The sequence below is a fragment of the Bufo bufo genome, chromosome 8 (genome assembly GCF_905171765.1).
Source record: "Bufo bufo chromosome 8, aBufBuf1.1, whole genome shotgun sequence".
Lineage (NCBI taxonomy): Eukaryota > Metazoa > Chordata > Amphibia > Anura > Bufonidae > Bufo > Bufo bufo.
In genome coordinates, this window is record NC_053396.1 from 37,023,162 (window position 1) to 37,045,983 (window position 22,822).

Consider the following 22,822-nt stretch of genomic DNA (forward strand, 5'->3'; position numbering starts at 1 on the left):
ACCGCATCCATTGTGAATGTGGGATGGAGTATATTGTCAAAACTATACGTGAGTTCAGAAGGAGGGTAGGTGAACACCTGGGGGACATTTCACACAAAAGAGATACCCTGGTGGCAGAACATGTACACACAGCACATAATGGCAGAGCCCAACTGGTGTTTTTGGGCATTGATTTGGTTAAACCTCCATCCAGAGGAGGGGACTGGGATAGGAATCTTCTCCAGCGCGAATCGCTCTGGATATTCTATCTAAAAACATCTGCCCCTCTGGGTCTGAACGAGAGACTTGACTAATGGTTGTTTTATTTGAATATACATCTGCCATTGCAACTCTCTCATTGGGCATAAAATGGGGGATTATAACAGTATAAGATTAGGGGTCGATCATTTAGGTCCTTTGCACCCAATTCATATGGTGCGTCATGTAATTGTTTTAGACCTCTCTTTTGGAAGTCCTGTTTCTGGCGGTCCTGCAAGAAATGCCATGGTAATTATGCTGTGATATGAATTCACAGCGTTAGGCCCCCTGCATATGGATGTTTTTTTTCCCCGTTTACTGGCCGTTTTTTGCCTTCCGTATACGGAACCATTCATTTCAATGGTTCCGCAAAAAAAACTGAATGTACTCCGTATGCATTCCGTTTCCGTATTTCTGTTTTTCCGTTCTAACATAGAACATGTCCTATTATTGCCCGCAAATCACATTCCGTGGCTCCATTCAAGTCAATGGGTCCGCAAAAAAAACGGAACACATACGGAAATGCATCCGTATGTCTTCTGTTTCCGTTCCGTTTTTTGCTGAACCATCTATTGAAAATGTTATGCCCAGCCTAATTTTATCTATGTAATTACTGTATACTGTATATGCCATACGGAAAAACGGAACAGAAACGGAAGCACAAAGGAAACAAAAAACGGAACAACGGATCCGTGAAAAATGGACCGCAAAACACTGAAAAAGCCATACGGTCGTGTGCAATAGGCCTTACTATGGACACGCTAGACATAAGCGCGCCCCATGTGGTTTCCTATTTACTTATTTCCAGGCAGCCATCTGCACTGCCTCTCCGTATTCGGTGATTGGCCGCCCGTTCCACGTGACCATGGCGCTTGTGTCTGACGTCGTGCGCGGCGCCCGCGTCAGACGCCAGTGCCGAAGGTAGGGGGTCGTTCCCTCTAGGAGAGGCGCGCACAGGTACTATTTAAACCCCACAGATAAGTGTATTATCGCGGCTGGTAGATTGTCATGTTATTTAGTCCCCCAACCATAGGGGATCTGCCATGTAGAGGACTATCATATCCTCTTATACCGACCAGCATTGGATTATCAACTCCTCTGCAGATTTGCATCCCAGCACCAGGGGTGACAAATACAAGTCTTTTTACTTGAACCAGTTATTGCTGCAGGATTTACACCTGCGGTTTTTTGTCCTTTTCCTTTTTGTACCATTTTTTTCCCCTGAAGAGTCGACACGGACAGAAACGTGCCACGTCGGGAGGTCATAAGGAATTATTAACTGGCCACATTTATTATTTTCTAGCACTAGGGATCAGGTCCGGGATAGGGACAGGTATCCGGACGGGGTCGCCCCTATCGGGGCGGGTGCTCTGTGTAGATAGGCAGAATGAAACTAGCCCCCTTCCCCTTTCATAGGGTTATATAGGGCACAGTTCTGCATCGCCTTTACAGACGCCACCCCCATCGAGTGACCTCGTACCTGGCCTACTTCTGATATCCTTGGACAGATCCTCCAGGAAATTCTCGCTGATCCCAGTAGCTCTTTTGGTCTGGTAAGACTGCTCGCACCTTTAATTACCGGTACTTTTCTACCAGTACTGGGGTACCAGGTTTGGACCCCATCTGTTTTTATGATGATGCATCTTAGTGGTGTGTTTTAGCTGCACATTGAATTAAAAGTTATATTTTAGTTAATGATACTCCCCCCTCAGGGGGCCCTTTTGCTAAAATTGTGTTATCCAAAACCGCTCCCCTGAGAACGCCTCAACTCTGCCCACAAACATCTGCTTATGTGCAGGGTTATCAGCGGGACTGTTTCTGAAAATCAGGCACAGTCCCTGCAAATTCGGGACAGTTGGCAACTATGCTGGTTGTGAATGCACCCGAACTAGCGCACAGTGACCTGGAACAAGCGGTAAATGGGCCCTAAATCTGACAGTACTATATATTATATATTTCTTTACAGTGTATAACAGGGATCAGCAACCTTCGGCTCTCCAGCTGCTCTAAAAACTACAACTCCCAGCATGCACACTTACTCAGCTATTCCAGTAACTCCCTCAGAAGTGAAAGGAGGATTCTGGGAGTTGTAGTTTCAGTTGGACTGCTGGAGGTTGCCGATACTGATAAGAACTCATCAGCATTTCCTGTGAGCTGTAAAATGATGAGAATTACCACCAAAATAATCTAGTCAAGCCTCAAAAAAAAATCAGACGCATCCATTTTTTTCCACAGACACAAGAAAAAAAAAATTCTACGGACTGTCCAGAAATTTCTGGACAGTTGGCCACCCTGGTTCCTGTCTGTAAATGATTATATTAGTAAAATGGATGAATAGCCATTCCCTAACAGAGTGGGGGAGATTTATCAAACTGGTGTAAAGTAGAACTGGCCTAGTTGCCCATATCAACCAATCAGATTCCACCTCTGATTTTCCAAAGAAGGTCTGAAAAATGAAAGGTGGAATATGATTGGTTGCTATGGGCAACTAAGCCAGTTCTACTTTACACCAGTTTGATAAATCTCCCCCAGTGTTCTCTCCAAATTACCACAGTATCTTTGCTGCTGTAATAGTGGTGCTCCTGCGTCAGGGGATCATTCAGTACCTGAGCCTCAGTGTAGATGTTGTACACCCGCCGCCGTTCCATCTGCCGGCCTAATAGGATTAGCTTAGTTTTGTGGGGGTCGGGGGAGGGGGTGGTCTCCTTTCAACTTCCAGACAGAGATGTTACAAACCCTGGACAGTGATTGATCACAAGCAGATTTTTTAGCTGTGCAGCTCATGTCCCCCCACCCCACAGTATGGCTGCCATCACTGATAGTACGAGGCCGTGGTCTGGGGCTGGTGGGGGCAGTGCAGGGAGGTGGGAAACAAAGGACTGGATTACACCGCATGCCTGTCCCAGTGTATAATAAGTGTATACCACTCCCCGTGTATAATAATGAGATAGTGTATATGGAATATGCACCGCTCTATGAACAGCATGTATGCAGATATTATCTGGCATCGTCATTATTCCACCAAGAACACACTGGTCATAAAGGGTTAACCTTCCCAATCCCTGCAGACAGGTACAGCTGCTAATAGGCTCACTGACCGCATTAAAACCTTGTTTTAACACTCTCCTCTCCAGAATGACAGCACGTGGGAAACTCCTTGTGGAAGCCTTAGGCCCCTGTCACCAGAGCAAGAATTCCACGCGGGTGCAATGCGTGATGCGAACGCATTGCGCCCGCACGGAATCCGGACCCATTCATTTAAATGGGTCTGTATACATGAGCGGTGGTTTTCACGCATCACTTTTGCGTTGCGTGAAAAACGCAGCATGTTCTATATTCAGCGAGTTTCACGCAACGCTGGCCCCATAGAAGTGAATGAGGCTGCGTGAAAATCACATCACACCCGCAAGCAAGTGCGGATGCGATTTTCACAGATGGTTGCTAAGAGATGTTGTTTTTAAACATTCGCTTTTTTATCACGCGCGTGCAAAATGCAGTAAGTCGCATTGCACCCACGCGATAAAAACTGAACATCTGAACGCGATCGCAAACAAAACTGAATGGCTTTGTTTGCAAAATGGGTCCGGTTTTCACTGAACGCATCCACAACACATCCGGACATAATCCGGACAAGCTTGTCTGCAAGGGCCTTATGCACAAAACAATGCTCTTCCCTGCAGCTGTGGTCCCCAGCATCCTCACTGGGAGATCTGGTTTTACTGTGTCTGTATAATTTTATGGCGTTGTTCACACCCAGCATGGTATTGAATTTTTTGTACTGGGGCTCCATGGGGTGTGGAGGCTCCCTTAAACAGCTGATCGGAGGGGGTGCCGAGACTCAGACCCTTGCCGATGTGACGATCATGACCAATCCCTTTAAGGCCTAGTTCACACGAACGTTTTTTTTGCGAGTGTACGGGCCGTTTTTTTGTGTTCTGTATACGGTCATTTATTTCAATGGTTCCGCATTAAAAACGGAATGTGTTCCGTAAGCATTCCGTTTCCGTATTTCCGTTTTTCCGTTCCGTTGAAAGATAGAACATGTCCTATATTTGGCAGCAAATCACGTTCCGTGGCTCCATTCAAGTCAATGGGTCCGCAAAAATAATGGAACACATACGGAATTGCATCCGTATGTCTTCCGTATCCGTTGCGTTTTTGCTGAACCATCTATTGAAAATGTTATGCCCAGCCCAATTTTTTCTATGTAATTACTGTATACTGTACATGGCATACGGAAAAACGGAAAGGAAACGGAAACACAACGGAACTCAAAAATGGAACAACGGATCCGTGAAAAACGGCCCGCAAAAAAACTATAAGGCCTAGTTCACACGAACGTATGACTTTTTCAGTGTTTTGCGGGCTGTTTTTCACGGATCTGTTGTTCCGTTTTTTGTTTCCGTTGTGTTTCCGTTTCTGTTCCGTTTTTCCGTATGGCATATACAGTATACAGTAATTACATAGAAAAAATTAGGCTGGGCACAACATTTTTCAATAGATGGTTCAGCAAAAACGGAACGGATACGGAAGACATACAGATGCATTTTTTTTTGCGGACCCATTGACTTTAATGGAGCCACGGAACGTGATTTGCGGCCAAATATAGGACATGTTCTATCTTTCAACAGAACGGAAATACGGAAATGGAATGCATACGAAACACATTCCGTTTTTTTTGCGGAACCATTGAAATTAATGGTTCCGTATACGGAACACCAAAAAACGGCCCGTACACTCGCAAAAAAAACGTTTGTGTGAACTAGGCCTAAGAATTAATATCGTGTCAGTTTATGCTTCCGCAAGAAACATTTTGAGAGCTTTCTGCTGTGGCATATTTTCCACCTCATGCAGTCGCCAAGTGTGGACACACCCTTAGGCCTAGTTCACACGAACGTATGGCTTTTATAGTTTTTTTGCGGTCCGTTTTTCACGGATCCGTTGTTCCGTTGTGTTTCCGTTTCCTTTCCGTATGCCATGTACAGTATACAGTAATTACATAGAAAAAATTGGGCTGGGCATAACATTTTCAATAGATGGTTCAGCAAAAACGGAACGGGTACGGAAGACATACGGATGCATTTCCGTATGTGTTCCGTTTTTTTTGCGGACCCATTGACTTGAATGGAGCCACGGAACGTGATTTGCTGCCAAATATAGGACATGTTCTATCTTTCAACGGAACGGAAAAACAGAAATACGGAAACTGAATGCTTACGGAACACATTCCGTTTTTAATGCGGAACCATTGAAATGAAAAAAACGGCCCATACACTCGCAAAAAAAAAAACGTTCATGTGAACTAGGCCGTAGTGTTCACTCACACGTGACAGAATTTTCTGCCATAAAATCCGCAGGTGCAGATTTTTACAAATTTGTAGATTTTTTGGTGTGATTTATGGTACAGATTTTGCTGTGGATATTTCCACAGCATTTTCCACTGCAGAATCTATTTGCCATTGAAGCGAATGGAGAGATTCTCATGCAGAAAATCTGCAATAACATTATATTTATGCTGCGGAATGTAAAACCCAAGGGTGCCTGCCCACGGTGCAAATTTGTGTGCAGAAAATCCGCACCAAAATCAAATTAAAAAGCACATAAAAAAGCACATAAATCCGCACTCTTTATAGCGATTTTGGTGTGTTTTTGTGCTTTTTTTGTTCTGGATTTTCGTGAGGTTTTTCTGTTAATGTAAACAAAACCATTGGAGTCTATGGGAAAAAACCACTCTACAGAAGGTGTGGAATCGCACAAACAACTGAATCTTATTCGCTTTGCTGATACTGTATAATGCCTCATTGACATTTTAGTGTTCGTTCAGTGATTTCCATCAGTGATTTTGAGCCAAAACCAGGTGCGGCTCTAAACACAGAACAGGTGCAGATCTTTCCCTTATGTCTGTGGAGGCTCCAGTCCTGGTTTTGGCTCACACTCACTAATAGAAATAACTGACCAAACACTGACGTGTGAATGAGGCTTTAAGCATAATCCTCATCGTGTGCAGCAAACCTAAAAGGTGTTTCCGAGATGATTAAAAATCTTGGGCAAACAGTAGACCGTTGAGGACAGTGATTGGCTGCAGCAGTCACGTACCACACTGTGGCATATCACTGCTGATGTGTGTAACAAACCACAGTTGGGCAACTGGACCAGAATCACAGAGAACGGCGCTGGAGATAGGGGTAAATATAGCATTCTTTTTTTTTTTTTACGGCTTGTCACTTTTTTTTCAATTATCTCAGACAACCCCTTTAAAGCGGTTGTCCCATGAAACATATTTTATATTTCATACTTTTGTAACTGCATGTAATTAAAATTTAGTTCTGCCGCTAAATAATTCAATAAAATGTATCTGGATAGCGCCACCTACTGTTTGCTCTTTTCCTCATCTCTCTGTCCACCTCATTGAGGTGGATGCACATGCTCAGTTACATCTTTCAACTGCTACCCATCTATGGGACACATTTACTAAGACCGGTCTTAGTTTTCCTTTCTGCGCTGCCGTAAGATCCATCTAATTTAGGACGAGGCGTGCTCCTTGTCATAAATTATGCAAATCTGTGGCAGTTTGTTCACTTGGAGTAAAAACTATGCCAGCCCCTGTTTCCAGGTGAAAATGTAAGTAAATTTGCTGGGGCTGAAGTCCCAGACTCGGCATGGCCCCCGACACGCCCTCGCCCCCATCATGCCCAAATAGCGTACACGGCACAAAACCGGCCGCTCGGCACAATATTATCACACGGCTGGACAGAAAAGGGCACTTTTTACACCTGAGGCTAGGTCTACACGACGACATTTGTTGCGCGACAATAAGTTGCGCAACAGATGGGGCACAACTACACTGCAACATTTGTCGCGCGACAATTTTTATAATGGCAGTCTATGGTGTCGCACTGCAACATGCGACATACTGCGACAGTTGCAAAAAAAATCCATCTCGAATGGATTTTCTGCAACTGTCGCGTCGCAGTCGCAGCATGTCGCATGTTGCAGTTCGACACCGTAGACTGCCATTATAAAAATTGGTGCAACAAATGTCGTCGTGTAGACCTAGCCTAAAAGTGTTGCAAGTTCCTTAGTAAATGTGCCCTTATTATAAGCTGTAGCTGCTACTGAGAACTGCAGCAGAAAGGACACACCCGCTGAGAAGAAACACACCTGCTGAGCTGCCAGCTTGAAATAATTCTAGCAGAAAAATTGGAGTGATAAATAGGGAGATCTCTGGACCCATGGGAGGTACAGCGCTGGTTCTAGCTTGTGATGCCAGTTGCCGTATTGCAGACTGCATTTGCGGATCCGCAATACACGGGCACCGTTCTGTGGCCATCCGCATCACGGATGCGGACCCATTCATTTCAATGGGTCCGCAAATCCGGACATGCGGAACGGAAGAACTGAATGGAACACTACGGAAGCACACTACGGAGTGCTTTCGGCGGTTCCGTTCCGTGCTTCTGCACCGCAAAAAGATAGAACTTGCTCTATAGTTTTGTGGGACGGAAGGATCGCGGACCCATTTAAGTGAATGGGTCTGCGATCCCCATGCGCCTGCCCCACGCATGGTGCCCATATGCGGTCCACAGCACGGGCATGGCTTCACACGTTTGTGTGAACGAGCCCTTAGAAAGAGATTGTCATGCACTATACATATTTCATGTTTTACAGTAATCCTGGGATCACCACTTTAACTAGCACTTCTTCATTTTGAAAATATGTGGAGGTCCTGGTTTTAATTTTCTTACACTAGGTGGTTGGGGCCCCATCTTATTTTGCTATGGATTATAGTTGTGCCCCTGTATACACGGTCTCCTAAATTTACAGCAAACCATACATGAATTAGCAATGCCTACCATCCTTACCTGTGTAGCCTGTGGCACATTCACATTGATAACTATCCATATGGTTGAGGCAGGAGCCATTGTTCTGGCATGGCTTGGATGCACACTCATTTATGTCTATTTCACAGTGATGTCCTTGGAAGCCTGGCACACAGTAACAAAAGTATTTGTTTCCCTTTTCCACACAGATGGCATCGTTCCGACATGGATTTGATGCACACCCGCCTACCACAATCTCACAGTGTTGCCCGGTGTAGCCTGCTGGACAATCACACGTATAGCTGTCCGTGTTCTCTACACACACAGCGTTGTGGTCACAGGGGTTGGGTGCACATGGCGACAATTTGTTCTGGCATTGCGGACCATTGTATCCAGCTTGGCATTTGCACGTGAATGCCCTGGCATCATCCGAGCACTGAGAGTTTGGAAGGGCACATGGGTTACTATCACACTCAGTGGTGCAGTTAAATTCAGTTTCACAGACACACCGGTAATCTGGGTATCCAAGGTTAGCTTGACATAGGTGGGTGTTAGGGCAGTCAAATACTGAGCATGCATTATATAATACTCCACAATCTGGTCCAGTGAAGGCCTCTGGTTCTGTGGGGCATTGACACGTAAACCCACCAAGTGTCTCTTGGCATGTCCCTCTATTCAGACAAGTGGTAGGTAGACAGTTCTGTGCCAGACCTAGAGAGCAAAGAAAGAAAAGAGGTGTTCAAAATGAATCCATGAGATTTATTGCAGAGTGCAGAATTCACATACTGTAGCTAGTGTAGTGTCCCGGAGTACGGGTACTTTGAAATCTGGACAGTTTCCCTTATTGCGCAACTCAATTTTTTTCCCCACTTTGAACCGTTAAGGCCTCCTGCACACGACAGTATTTTTTAACGTCCCACAAAACGTGGTTCCGTTGTACCGTGATCCGTGCCCGTTTTTTCTTCCGTGGGTCTTCCATGATTTTTGGAGGATCCACGGACATGAAAAATAAAAAAAAAAATCTAAGTCAGGTTTGCCATTGAAATGTTAGGAAAAAACGGACACGGATCACGGACACGGACGCGGATGACAATCTTGTGTGCATCCGTGATTTTTCACGGACCCATTGACTTGAATGGGTCCGTAAACCGTTGGCCGTGAAAAAAATAGGACAGGTCTTATTTTTTTCACGGCCAGGAAACACGGATCACGGATGCAGCTGCAAAACGGTGCATTTTCCTATTTTTTTTTTTTTTCCACGGACCCATTAAAAGTCAATGGGTCCGCGAAAAAAAAACGGAAAACGGCACAACGGCCACGGGTGCACACAACGGTCGTGTGCAGGAGGCCTAACTTGCACTGTGATTTAAGTTGTTTTGTGCGTTTATGTTTTATATGGTTGAAGTGCATTATTATGTTTATTGTTATATATAGTATCCTGTTCATCTACACTTATTACACTATAACTGCACTGCACCATGCAAAGGGTTAATGCACAGCCAACTAATACTGATTTTATCACTTTCTACATACGCAAAGTTGTGGAGGGGAAAAAAAACAAACACACTAACCTTCTGACTGTTTGGTTTACCCCTGTTGTTGATGTCTGAAGACTTGTTTGTGTCTGGAAAAACTACTTTTTCATTCCCATAGACTTGCATTGAAGCTCTATACAAGTCTATGATAGACAGAAATTGTGACAATGTTTCTGTTTAGGCTGTGATTCTCCTCTCCACTCCTCCCACTAAAAAGTTCAGTTCTTGTTCAGTTAGAAAATATACTGTATATAAAGGAGAGCAGTTAGAGCCCTTAGGCTGGGTTCACACGAGCGTGTCCGGATTAGGTCCGGATGCGTCCCGGTGTGTTGCGGCAAAACCGCGCGAGTAGGAATGCAATTGCAGTCAGTTTTGACTGCAATTGCGTTCCGATGTTCAGTTTTTATCGCGCGGGTGCAATGTGTTCTGCACGCGCGTGATAAAAAACCGACACTGGTACCCAGACCCGAACTTCTTCACAGAAGTTCAGGTTTGGGTTAGTTGTAGTGTAGATTGTATTATTTTCCCTTATAACATGGTTATAAGGGAAAATAATAGCATTCTGAATACAGAATGCATAGTACAATAGGGCTGGAGGGGTTTAAAAAAATAAACTCATTAACTCACCTTCTCCTCTTGATCTCGAAGTTCCCGGTCTCTTTTTTACTTGAGTTGTGGGCTAAAGGACCTTTGAGTTGAGTTTACTGATGAGTTGTGGGCTAAAAGACCTTTGGTGACGTCAGATCACATGCTCCAATCACATGGTACATCACCACGGTGATGTAGCATGTGATCTGACGTCACCAAAGGTCTTTTAGCCCACAACTCATCAGTAAACTCAACTCAAAGGTCCTTTAGCCCACAACTCAAGTAAAGAAGAGACCGGGAACTTCGAGATCAAGAGGAGAAGGTAAGTTAATGAGTTTATTTTTTTAAACCCCTCCAGCCCTATTGTACTATGCATTCTGTATTCAGAATGCTATTATTTTCCCTTATAACCATGTTATAAGGGAAAGTAATACAGTTTATAGACTGTCACCTAGCAACCATGCGTGAAAATCGCACCGCATCCGCACTTGCTTGCGGATGCTTGCGATTTTCACGCAACCCCATTCACTTCTATGGGGCCTGCGTTGCGTGAAAAACGCAGAATATAGAGCATGCTGCGATTTTCACGCAACGCATAAGTGATGCGTGAAAATCATCGCTCATCTGAACAGCCCCATAGAAATGAATGGGTCCAGATTCAGTGCGGGTGCAATGCGTTCACCTACCGCATTGCACCCGCGCGGAAATCTCGCCCGTGTGAACGCAGCCTTAGTTGTCTGTTCATGGGAACCAGTGCTTAGTAGTAGAGACTCTGCCAGCCTGCATGAGTGACCAGAAGAAGACCTTGAGACGGGGATACTCTCCCACAGATCCTGGGTCACCAGCCCTGTGACCAGGGAGTCGGCCAGGCAACTGAGCCATAGACCCTAGGCGAGAGAAAGACATCTAGCTCAGGCTTTTCCTCAGCACAGAACCTTCTGCTACCAGAGGGGATACTGGAGAGCCAGCTCAGTGCCTTGCCTGTAGTGTTTTGCACTTGAGATCCTGTAGTAAAGAAGCACACTGGTTTATTGCAAACCTTAACTCTCTGGACTTTTTTCCCATTAGGGTGCACCACGCCTTACCATCCCCTACAGAGAGCAGCAACATGTGGTGACATCTCAGCAGTGTCGAGGAACCAGAGTAGCATTGGGGCCACCCCAAACCCGACCACTGCACTAGTAGCCTGGACAAGTGGCTAGGACTCAGCTTAACCGGCAGAGTAACAACTATGACTGGTGCCTGGTCAGAGGCCTGTATTAACCTTTACTTGCGTTGCGGTATCTACTTGGATGCTAACCACTGAGCCACTGTGCTGCTTGATACATTCCTGGCATAGAGTGAAATGAAATAAAATGAAAATTCTGCCACCACTAGGTGGCGCTTGGTGCATTCCATTAATACATTGAGCCTGATATTGATGTATTATGCAGTAAGCCCCACCTTTGACCAATATAAAAAATATACAATATATATCTATCTATATAATGTTCTATATTACATTTATATAAATGTTATAATATGCTCTAATTGTCATTATAGCAAAAGATGCCTGAATCAATAAGTAAACCATGGTCTTCAAATGGGGAAAACCCTGCTGTCTTGGCAACACAGACAATCTGTGTATCTCATATCTATCTATCTATCTGGACGGCATTTAGGATTTCCACTAAATTCAATGCGAGGCGGATCTGCTGCGGTTTTCACGTGAATTAAAACGTGGAATACATGCCTAATGTCCCTTTGTGTCCTCTCAAAATATTCTTGACAGGCACTTGGTAGTTACCGTGTATATCATTTTCTAGAAAAACTAGGTGGCAGATTATATGGCTGAGCTCAAACAATCCAGAACAATACACTTAAGTATAGGCATTTAGGTGACGACCCTTAAAGGGACACATAATGGGGCCATAAGAACTTTACGGTATGTATACTCTCATTTATAACAAATCGTTACTTACATATAGCTTTATGTGTCACGTACAATTTCTCGCCTTAGAATGCAAGAATGTTAACAGTAATGGTCTTTACAAGAGGTCAGAGAAAAGGGAAGCAGACAGCTACTAAATGAGGGTCATGCTGCACTAATAACCTGAAATATGAAAGGTCTTGGTCCTCTAGTAGCTTTCCAATTGAAGATTTTGCTATGAGAGGGGGCTCTGGGAATGTAGAAGCAATTAGTGCCGAGAGGGCGCAGAGGCTCTGCTCCGAGACAAAGCCTGAAGTTTATGGGAATTTACTCCCATTATGTGTGTAACAAGTGACCTCAGTCAATGGGCAGCCTCCTGCAGCCTTCTGATGACATGGCGGAGATAATGCAAATCAAGAAGTAGAATGGGATTCCTTTCCCATTGACAAGGTAACTATTGTACTGGGAGAAAGTCACTGACTCTCGATCTGTTGCACTTGTCTGCAGCAAGTCATGTTATCTGTATAGATTGTGGGTTCTAATTTCCGTGTACAGCATTCACTTTGTAATATCTTAAAAGGATTTTTTTTTGCTCATTACTTATCCACTGGATAGGTCATCAGTATCTGATCGGTAGGGGTGCGACACCCAAGACCCCCACCGATCAGCTGTTTGAGAAGGCAGCGTCAGTCCTGTGAGTGCCACGGCCTTGTCTCTTGCCACATGTGTCAAGTGGCCTGGGAGCAGCTCAGCACTGTTCAAGTGCATGTGGCCGAGCTGTGATACCAAGCACAGCCACTATACAATGTGCAGGGCTCACAGGAGCGCCGCTGCCTTCTGAAAACAGCTGATCGGCGGGTGTCCAAGGTGTCGGACCCCCACTGATCAGATGCTGATGACACATCTAGAGGATAGGTCATCAGTAAAAAAAAAAAATAAATCCCAGAAAACCCTTTTAAGCCACTTTACACTGAATCATTTATTCGGCTTCCACAACCAATAACTCTGTGGCCCATGTTGCTGAGAAAAGTAAAAAATATTGATTATCATTTTAAAAAATGTCTGCATGCATACAAAGTTTTATCAGCCAGTACCACATCATCCAAAGTCATATTGACAGTGTGTGAATTAGGCTCACACTACAAGACACGACCACATTGACAGTCATTAGATATAATGCACGTTACACCACCAAAGTGAAGCCATAAGGCCTCTTGCACACAACCGTATGGCTTTTTCAGTATTTTGCGGTCAGCAAAAAATGGATCCGCAAAAAATACGGATGACGTCCGTGGAACGGAACAGCTGGCCCCTGATAGAACAGTACTATCCTTGTCCGTTATGCGGACAATAATAGGGCATGTTCTATCTTTGAACGGAACGGAAAAACGGAAATACAGAAATGGAAGGCATACAGAGTACCTTCCGTTTTTGCGGATTTATTGAAATGAATGGTTCCGTATACGGTACGCAAAAAACGTAACGAAAAAGAAAAACGTTCGTGTGCAAGAGGCCTAACATGTAATGTGCTACCCTAAGAACATTACTTTGGCTGCTCCCCTGTATTCACCCTTTAACCCCTATACCACGATGTGGACTTCACTACAGGTTAGTGACCAGACTACTACCTCCTGGGATGGTCCCAGTGTACACGGCAAGCTGACCTACTCTGGTCAGAGACACTGGTGGAAACACCAGAGATACAGTCATTGCATCATTTAGAACCAGGCAGTATACAGGTAAATTCAAGACAAATATGTATTTAAAGGGGTTATCCATCCCCTATAATCCCCCCCCCCCCCCCCAATACCTGGCACCTCATATAGGTTATACTTAACCCGCTCCCCAGCACCTGCGTCGCTCCTGCCGCCATTGAATCTCCCTGTCGCGCAGATCAAAACATTCGGCGAAGAGGGGCACAGCCAATAGAAGGCCGCGAGGTGGATGAGCACATGGACACACGGACTTCAGGAACTCGGACTTACACTGCGCCATGATGCAGCAATGTGCATGAGCCCTAATCCTCTTATCATAAGACCATCATTTTATTATTTTGTGTCAAAATGGTTACTTGTGGGACATATCCCCTGAAAAGGTCTGTCCAACCGATATTCTAGAAGAGATGAAAATGAAAGCTATCTGGGTAATCCATATCCCTGGACACAGACTGTACAGTGAAATCTGATAGTGAACATAAAATAACGTGCAGTCCAGTGTAACCCTAGGATCTGAGCTTCAAAAGGCCACTTGATTTGTAGAGGTTTTGACCCTCAGTGGCTTTTCTTTTGTTCATCTCTTATACAGTATCTGTTTGTAGGTTTTCTGGTGGTACAAGAGGTAAAAAACTGTTTTTGCAATGTTAGCAAAAAACAAGATTTACCATTGTAGATCATATTTTTAAGTATGTTAAGAAAAATCTCTGCTGCTTGTCCCCCATTGTCCAGTTTCTAAAATAGTGTCCAGTGTTACGACCTGGAGGCCATCATCCATGGAGGAATCATGGCAAAGTGTTGGCTACTGGCATTACAGTGATTGGCTGGCTGGAACGCGACATCGGGTGCTAAATAGCACCCGATGACACATGTTCGGCTCAGTCTTAGTCAGGGAGAGCTGTGCTAAAGAAGGGACAGAGAGTGTAGGGAGTGAAATACTAATATTTTTATTGAAAAAACTTTTAAGGACTATAGTTGTATCTGGCAGCAATATACACTGCTCAAAAAAATAAAGGGAACACAAAAATACCACATCCTAGATCTGAATTAATTAAATATTTTTCTGAAATACTTTGTTCTTTACATAGTTGAATGTGCTGACAACAAAATCACACAAATTTTAAAATGGAAATCAAATTTTTCAACCCATGGAGGTCTGGATTTGGAGTCGCACTCAAAATTAAAGTGGAAAAACACACTACAGGCTGATCCAACTTTGATGTAATGTCCTTAAAACAAGTCAAAATGAGGCTCAGTAGTGTGTGTGGCCTCCACGTGCCTGTATGACCTCCCTACAACGCCTGTGCATGCTCCTGATGAGGTGGCGGACGGTCTCCTGAGGGATCTCCTCCCAGACCTGGACTAAAGCATCTGCCAACTCCTGGACAGTCTGTGGTGCAATGTGACGTTGGTGGATAGAGCGAGACATGATGTCCCAGATGTGCTCAATTGGATTCAGGTCTGGGGAACAGACGGGCCAGTCCATAGCATCAATGCCTTCGTCTTGCAGGAACTGCTGACACACTCTAGCCACATGAGGTCTAGCATTGTCTTGCATTAGGAGGAACCCAGGGCCAACCGCACCAGCATATGGTCTCACAAGGGGTCTGAGGATCTCATCTCGGTACCTAATGGCAGTCAGGCTATCTCTGGAGAGCACATGGAGGGCTGTGCGGCCCTCCAAAGAAATGCCACCCCACACCATTACTGACCCAATGCCAAACCGGTCATGCTGGAGGATGTTGCAGGCAGCAGAACGTTCTCCATGGCGTCTCCAGACTGTCACATCTGTCACATGTGCTCAGTGTGAACCTGCTTTCATCTGTAAGGAGCACAGGGCGCCAGTGGCGAATTTGCCAATCTTGGTGTTCTCTGGCAAATGCCAAACGTCCTGCACGGTGTTTGGCTGTAAGCACAACCCCCACCTGTGGACGTCAGGCCCTTATATCACCCTCATGGAGTCTGTTTCTGAAGGTTTGAGCAGACATATGCCCATTTGTGGCCTCCTGGAGGTCATTTTACAGGGCTCTGGCATTGTTCCTCCTTGCGCAAAGGCGGAGGTAGCGGTCCTGCTGCTGGGTTGTTGCCCTCCAACAGCCTCCTCCACGTCTCCTGATGTACTGGCCTGTCTCCTGGTAGCGCCTCCATGCTCTGGACACTACGCTGACAGACACAGCAAACCTTCTTGCCACAGCTCGCATTGATGTGCCATCCTGGATAAGCTGCACTACCTGAGCCACTTGTGTGGGTTGTAGACTCCGTCTCATGCTACCACTAGAGTGAAAGCACCGCCAGCATTCAAAAGTGACCAAAACATCAGCCAGGAAGCATAGGAATTGAGAAGTGGTCTGTGGTTACCCCCTGCAGAACCACTCCTTTATTGGGGGTGTCTTGCTAATTGCCTATAATTTCCACCTGTTGTCTATCCCATTTGCACAACAGCATGTGAAATTGATTGTCACTCAGTGTTGCTTCCTAAGTGGACAGTTTGATTTCACAGAAGTGTGATTGACTTGGAGTTACATTGTGTTGTTAAAGTGTTCCCTTTTATTTTTTTGAGCAGTGTATATTTTTAGTGCAACCTGCGCTAAATAGCTGGCAATTGTTTGGCCACTGCAGAGAGCGACATTATCTGAGCTACATCTCCTGTCTAACGTGTGCGCAGCCTAAAAATATCTGTGACATCCATTGTACATCCGGTGTCTGCTGCGGACAGTTACATTACCTGCGCTACATCTCCTATATAACATTTGCGTATCCGAAATATCAGTGACATTCAGTCCAATTTTTTTGCTGGTGGCAGCGACATTACCTGCACAACATCTCCTGTATAACGTTAGCTCATCCAAAATATCAGTGACATTTAGTGTAATTTTTTGCGCCGCCAGTGACGGCGACATTATCTGTGCTACATATCCTGTGTAAAGTGTGCGCAGCCTAAAAGTCTGTGACATTAATTCAGTGTAATTTTTTATTAGCCGCTGGTGACAGCGACATTACTTGCACTATATCTCCTGTTTAACGTGTGCGCATCCTAAATATCAGTGATATTCAGTGTAATTTTTTATTAGGCGGCGGTGACAGCGAAATTACTTGCGATATATCTCCTGTATAACGTTTGTGCATCCTAAAATTATCTGTGAAATTCAGTGTACTTTTTTCATGGACGCTGTGGACAGTGACATTACCTGCGCAACATCGCCTGTATAACGTTTGCGCATCCTAAAAATATCTGACATTCTGTGTACTTTATTTGCGCATACACTTACAAAACCTGCACTACTGTACGTGTGACATACTTGCAAGCATATATACCATTTAATATGCGCAAGGTGAGCAGTAAGGGACAGGGAAGTGGCCGTGATGCTGATGGTGCACGCAGAGGCTGTGGCCCTGGGCGCGTTGAAACTGTGCCTGCTGTCAGAGCACAAAAAACACACTCGTCCACGATACCTAACTTCATGTCCCAGTTTGCGGCGCAGGACACCACTCTCGAAGTCAGACCAGTGCGACCAGGTGGTCGGTTGGATTGTAGCAGATAATGCTTCCAGTCGGTTAAGCACCACCCTGTCTTCCACAAAGTCCAGTCTCAGTAGCCAAGAGTCTGGTCAACAGAATCCTTACCCTGCTTTTCCTTCCATGGAGAGTCTTGGTAAACAAGTGATCCCACACTCAGATATTCCGAGGAGCTTTTTTCAGCGCCATTCCTTGATTTGGCCCTGTCGCCAAGCCTGCTTGAAGAGGGACATGAGGATATCTTGTACCCTGATTCAAAAACTCTTGAACATCCACAGTCACACGAAGATGACCGTGGGGAATGGCAATTAGTGTTTCACGAGGTGGATGATGATGATGGTAAGACACAGTTGCCAATAAGTTAGTGCAATTAGTGTCTCAAGAGGTTGATGATGAGGATGAGACACAGTTGTCAGTAACTGAGGTTGTTGTTAGGTCAACAAGTCAGGAGGATAACCAGAGTGAGGAAGTGGAAGAGGAGGTGGTGGACGATGAAGTCACTGACCGAATCTGGGAAAGTGGCAAGCCGAGCGAGGACAGCAGTACAGAGGGGGAGCGATCTGCAGCACCGCAACAGGCTGGAAGAGGCAGTGGGGTGGCAAAAGGGAGAAGGCGGGCCACACCAAACAGGCCCGCAACTGTTCCCCGGAGCACCCCCTTGCGGCAATCTCCCTTGCAAAGGGGTAGGTGTTCCGCAGTCTGGCACTTTTTTGAGGAAAGTGCGGATGATAAAAGAATTGTCATTTGTAACCTGTGCTGTACCAAAATGAGCAGGGGCGTGAACACTAGCAACCTCACCACCACCAGAATGACCTTTCATATGGCATCAAAGCACCCTAATAGGTGGGCCGAACACTTGGGTACACAATCAGTGTCTGTGGGTCACACCACTGCCTCCTCTTCCCCTATGTTACGTGCTGGCCAATCTCCTGTCCAAGACTCAGGCCCGGATGGCCTCCCGACATGCACCTATACCTTCGCAAGCACCATCAGCTAGCACATCCACTAAATACCCAGCCACCCACCCACAGACCTGAGCACTAAATGCGCACCTTTCCAAATTGCTGTCCCGCGTTACTCTGTCCCCAGCTGCTATAGAGGGTAGTACCCATGGAAGTTTTATTCCATCTGTTCAGCGTGGTTGGGTAGAAGAGGAGGAAGAGGATGAGGAGATTGAGAGTCATCCTCCTGATGAGGACAGCGAAGTCTTGTCTGTTGGGACTCTGGCACACATGGCTGACTTTATATTAGGTTGCCTTTCCCGTGACCCTCGCGTTGTACGCATTTTGGCCAACACCGTTTATTGGTTGTTCACCCTTCTCGACCCCCGCTACAAAGAGAACTTCTCATCTCTCATTCCGGTGGTGGAGAGGACGAGCAAAATGGTGCAATACCAGAAGGTCATTGTGGAAAAATTGCTCCAAAAATTTTCAGCTGACAACGCTGGCTGCAGAGTACGTAGTTCCTTGGCCAACCGAGGAGGGGATACGAGGGGAACACACAGCAGTTCCAACAGAGGCAGGGCAACTCTCTCCAAAGCAGGGCCGTCTCTAGGGTCGGGCAGGCGGCCCGTGCGGCCGCCCGGGGCGCTATCAGAAGGGGGGCGCCAGCAGGAGCGCCCTCTTGTCGTTTCTCTGCCATGCGCCCTGGCTCCCTCCCTCTGAGATCTCGCTTGCCCTGCGACCTGCGCCCGAGTGCCGAGTCCTCTCACTCTTCAGACAGTGCCCGTACGTACTACAGAGTCCAGTCACTCAGCTCCGGTACGTGCGGGCGGCACTTACTGACGTCACGCACCTCCTCCTCCCACTAGGCGGCGCAGGCGCGTGACGTACAGTGAGCGCCGCACTGCCTGCCTGTTACCGCCCGCCCTGAGCCCCTGAGCAGTGCTGATGCTGAAAAGAAGCCTGCTGTGAGGCGAGTGATGGTCTGTGGGGGGGGTCATTAATTACAATGGGGGGCGGGGGCCACTGTGGGGGACATGAAAATGGGGGCCACTGTCACTGTGGGGGACATTAAGTTTAATAAGGATCACTATGGACATTATTTAGAATGGAGGCTGCTGTGGGTGTCATTACTCATTATAACTATAATGTCTGATAGGCCTAGTCCTGAGCTGAGTTATATTACCCTGCCCATGCCCTGTATAATAATGTACCCATCCCTGATACCCCTTAGTTATATTACCCCGCTGGGGTAATATAACTAAGGGGTATCAGGGTACATTATTATACAGGTGAGTGAGGTACAGTGAGTGAGGTGAGCACCGCCGCCCACACTGTCTGCCTGTTACTGCCCACCCGGAGCAGTGCTGAGAAAGAAGCCTGCTGTGAGTGAGAGCCTGAGTCTGTGGGACAGTGGGTCACTGGGTGCGTCACTGTGACCGTCCGTGCAATGTGGTTACACATTTTTTACAATGGGGAGACACTTATTTCATCGAGCAGTTTTAAGGTGGGGGGGGGGAGTATTTTTGACACTCGCCCTGAGAGAAATTTTACCTAGAAACTGCACACTGCTAAAAAGGTATATGGTTCAATCTCCCTTTTCTCATCCTCCTCCTCCTCCATCATATTATGCTTATTAGGCTGCCCTCGCTCCTAGTGTTTTAGAGGGTCAGCTCAGCAGCAGGCCCTCACCCATAATGTTTTAGAGGGTCAACAGCAGGCCCTCAACCATAATGTTTTTGAGGGTCACCAGCAGGCCCTCACCCATAATGTTTTAGAGGGTCACCAGCAGGCCCTCGCTCATAATGTTTTTGAGGGTCACCAGCAGGCCTTGTTCTTAATGTTTTAGAGGGTCACCAGCAGGCCCTCTCCCCCCTAATGTTTTAGATGGTCAGATCAGTAGCAGACCCTCACCCCTAATGTTTTAAAGGGTCAGCTCAGCAGCAGACCCGAACCCCAAATGTTTTAGATGGTCAGCTCATCAGCAGACCCTCAGCCCTAATGTTTTAGATGGTCACATCAGCAGCAGGCACTCGTCCCTAATGTTTTAGAGGGTCAGCTCAGCAGCAGACCCTCACCCCTAATGTTTTAGATGGTCAGATCAGCAGCAGACCCTCACCCCTAATGTTTTAGATGGTCAGATCAGCAGCAGACCCTCACCCCTAATGTTTTAGATGGTCAGATCAGCAGGCCCTTGCTCCAATAGTTTTTGAGGGTCACCAGCAGGCCATCAATCATAATTTTTCAAGGGTGTGTAGGATTCCCTCCTTTATGTGTAATAAAGGGTGTATTGTAGTGCCGGTTCCTTGTAATTTTTGGAAGCCCTTTCACTTAGTGCATAGGCTTTATGAGTGTAGGAGTCCCACTACCTGAACAATTGTACCACAATGTGAATGAGGTCCTCCTTTATGTGATATACAGGTTTTATCGGAGTGCCTCTTCCTTGTAATTTTTGGCAGCACTTGCACTTCATATACAAGTAAATATACAGGAAAGAATGTTTGCTAATAATTTTTCCTCTAAAATCAATTTTATCTTTGGTTTTGTGCGTATTATTGTCAGTCTGTAAAAGTGTTGTACTACTCGGACAACATCGTTCCCTGCAGTGACCTGGGAGTCCAAGATGCATCCAGACATCCTCCCCATGCTGTTCCCGAACCATTCCCGTGGTGTTTCCATCAATTTCTGACCTTTTCCTATGAACCAGACACCCTTCCCTCTTCACAGCAGGGGGGGTCTGGTTTAATGGACAGGTTCTCCCATTGACTTCCATTGTGCTCGGGTGCTCGACCAACACTAATGTACACCCCTTTTCATATGTACAGCGCTATGGAATGAATGGCGCTTTAATAAATAATAATAATAATTTTCTGGAGAAGTACAAACTGGTCTCTTTCTGCATGATGCCAGCCAAAGAGACGAGGAAGGACTTCTGCCATGTGGTATAGCCATATTATCTTGTTTGGACTTGGATTTGATACATAGTTAAAGAGGACCTTTCATCAGAAAATGGTGTGTTAAATTCTTCTACAGCCTTGTAGGGCTGCTCTCACTGATGTCCGGACACTTTTTTTTTTCAAATAGACCCCCCGTTCGGCCGCTACGCTCTCAGTTAGTTTCGTTGCCTCATATGCAAATGAGGCGACGAAGTTATAGTAGGCGCTGTTCTCTCCCTGGCAGCGAGCGCATCCAATCGCAGCGCCCCGCTCTTAGCCAGGGATGCTCTGCGCTGGGGACTCCAAGATGGCGCTCGGTCCGGATGTCTTGAAGCTCAAGCTCTCGCGAATCTCGCGAGAACTTGAGCTCCTTCTCCCTGGCTAAGAGCGGGGCGCCCACCAGTACTTAGAGAACAATGCCTACTATAACTTCGTCGCCTCATTTGCATATGAAGCGACAAAACTAACAGAGAGCGTAGCGGCCAAACGGGGTGTCCATTTGAAAAAAAAAAAAAAGTGTCCGGACATCAGTGAGAGCAGCCCCATAAGGTCGTATAAGAATTTAACACACCCTTTTCTGATGAAAGGTCCTCTTTAAGATAGACTTGTATTATAAAGAATAATATTGAGCACCTCTTGTTTGCTATCATTTACAAAGAAATAAGTGAAGGATCCAACCCTTCATTATAATTGTATTGGGACGCCTGGAGTCTTTGGCAGTCAACAACCCTTTGAAATTGAGGTTCTGTGTTAATTTTTTTGGCAAGATGTTACTTGACAATAATACAAAAAGAGAGAGACTGGGACACGCCTGGTGCAAAAAATATCTTGTATCTTCAAATAAGCTAGCGAAAATCATTTTGAGCGATATTTACTCAAAAGGTCGCGGTAATACGATTTAATAGTATTTACCCTGCCCATTTCTCTTATTTTAAAGAGCTATTTCTGCACTGCAAATTGTAAAAACTAACAAGTCATTGTAGGTCCTATGTAATGTCTGCATGGATGTGTCAACCTTATACATTAACCATGCATGCAATGTACCTGCAACATAACTTTCTCAGACAGCTCCACTGATAACAGAACCTAAAGCTTCACTTAACATTCCGATGCCAAGAAACTGGGGGCTGAGGTTATCAGTGGGCTGAAGCTGGATGAAAACACCTTCTGAGAACTTAAGAAAGAAGCTGTCTGCATCTCCAGACACACATTCTGCAATCCTATAAAACAAATACCAATTAAGAGTATGGAGACCCAGGTAACATCCTCAGTTTACACAGGGCTGACGATTAAATAGGAGACTACCCTGGCACCAAGGGATGGAGCCAGAGGCATAGATATTGGTCAAGGATATAGTGCCCATGGCTCCATGATTGTCTTTTGATGTCAAATAAAAAAACTAAATAAAATAATAATAACAGGATGGTTTGTACCCTTTTAGATTGTATACTCTTATGTGCAGTGACCTCTCATCTTCATTGCTTGTTCATTTGATTACATTTCTTGACATTTTACTTATATGTTATCTGCAGAATATGTTAGAGATATATCACAAAACATGATTATCATGGAAATCATAAAGCTGGGTTTGGGGTTTCCTCTGTCGAAGGTGTCCTTTTCTGCCCTTA

At 45.6% G+C, this 22,822-nt stretch overlaps 1 protein-coding gene across 1 annotated transcript in view; it reads right to left on the bottom strand.

The window, feature by feature from the left end:
* CRB2 (crumbs cell polarity complex component 2) overlaps positions 1–22,822 on the bottom strand; it is a 118,949-nt gene that overhangs the window by 76,499 nt on the left and 19,628 nt on the right. The window contains exon 2 of the mRNA XM_040406280.1: positions 8,100–8,768. Within this exon, the coding sequence (XP_040262214.1) occupies positions 8,100–8,768 (669 nt within the window). The remainder of the gene's footprint in view (positions 1–8,099; positions 8,769–22,822) is intronic.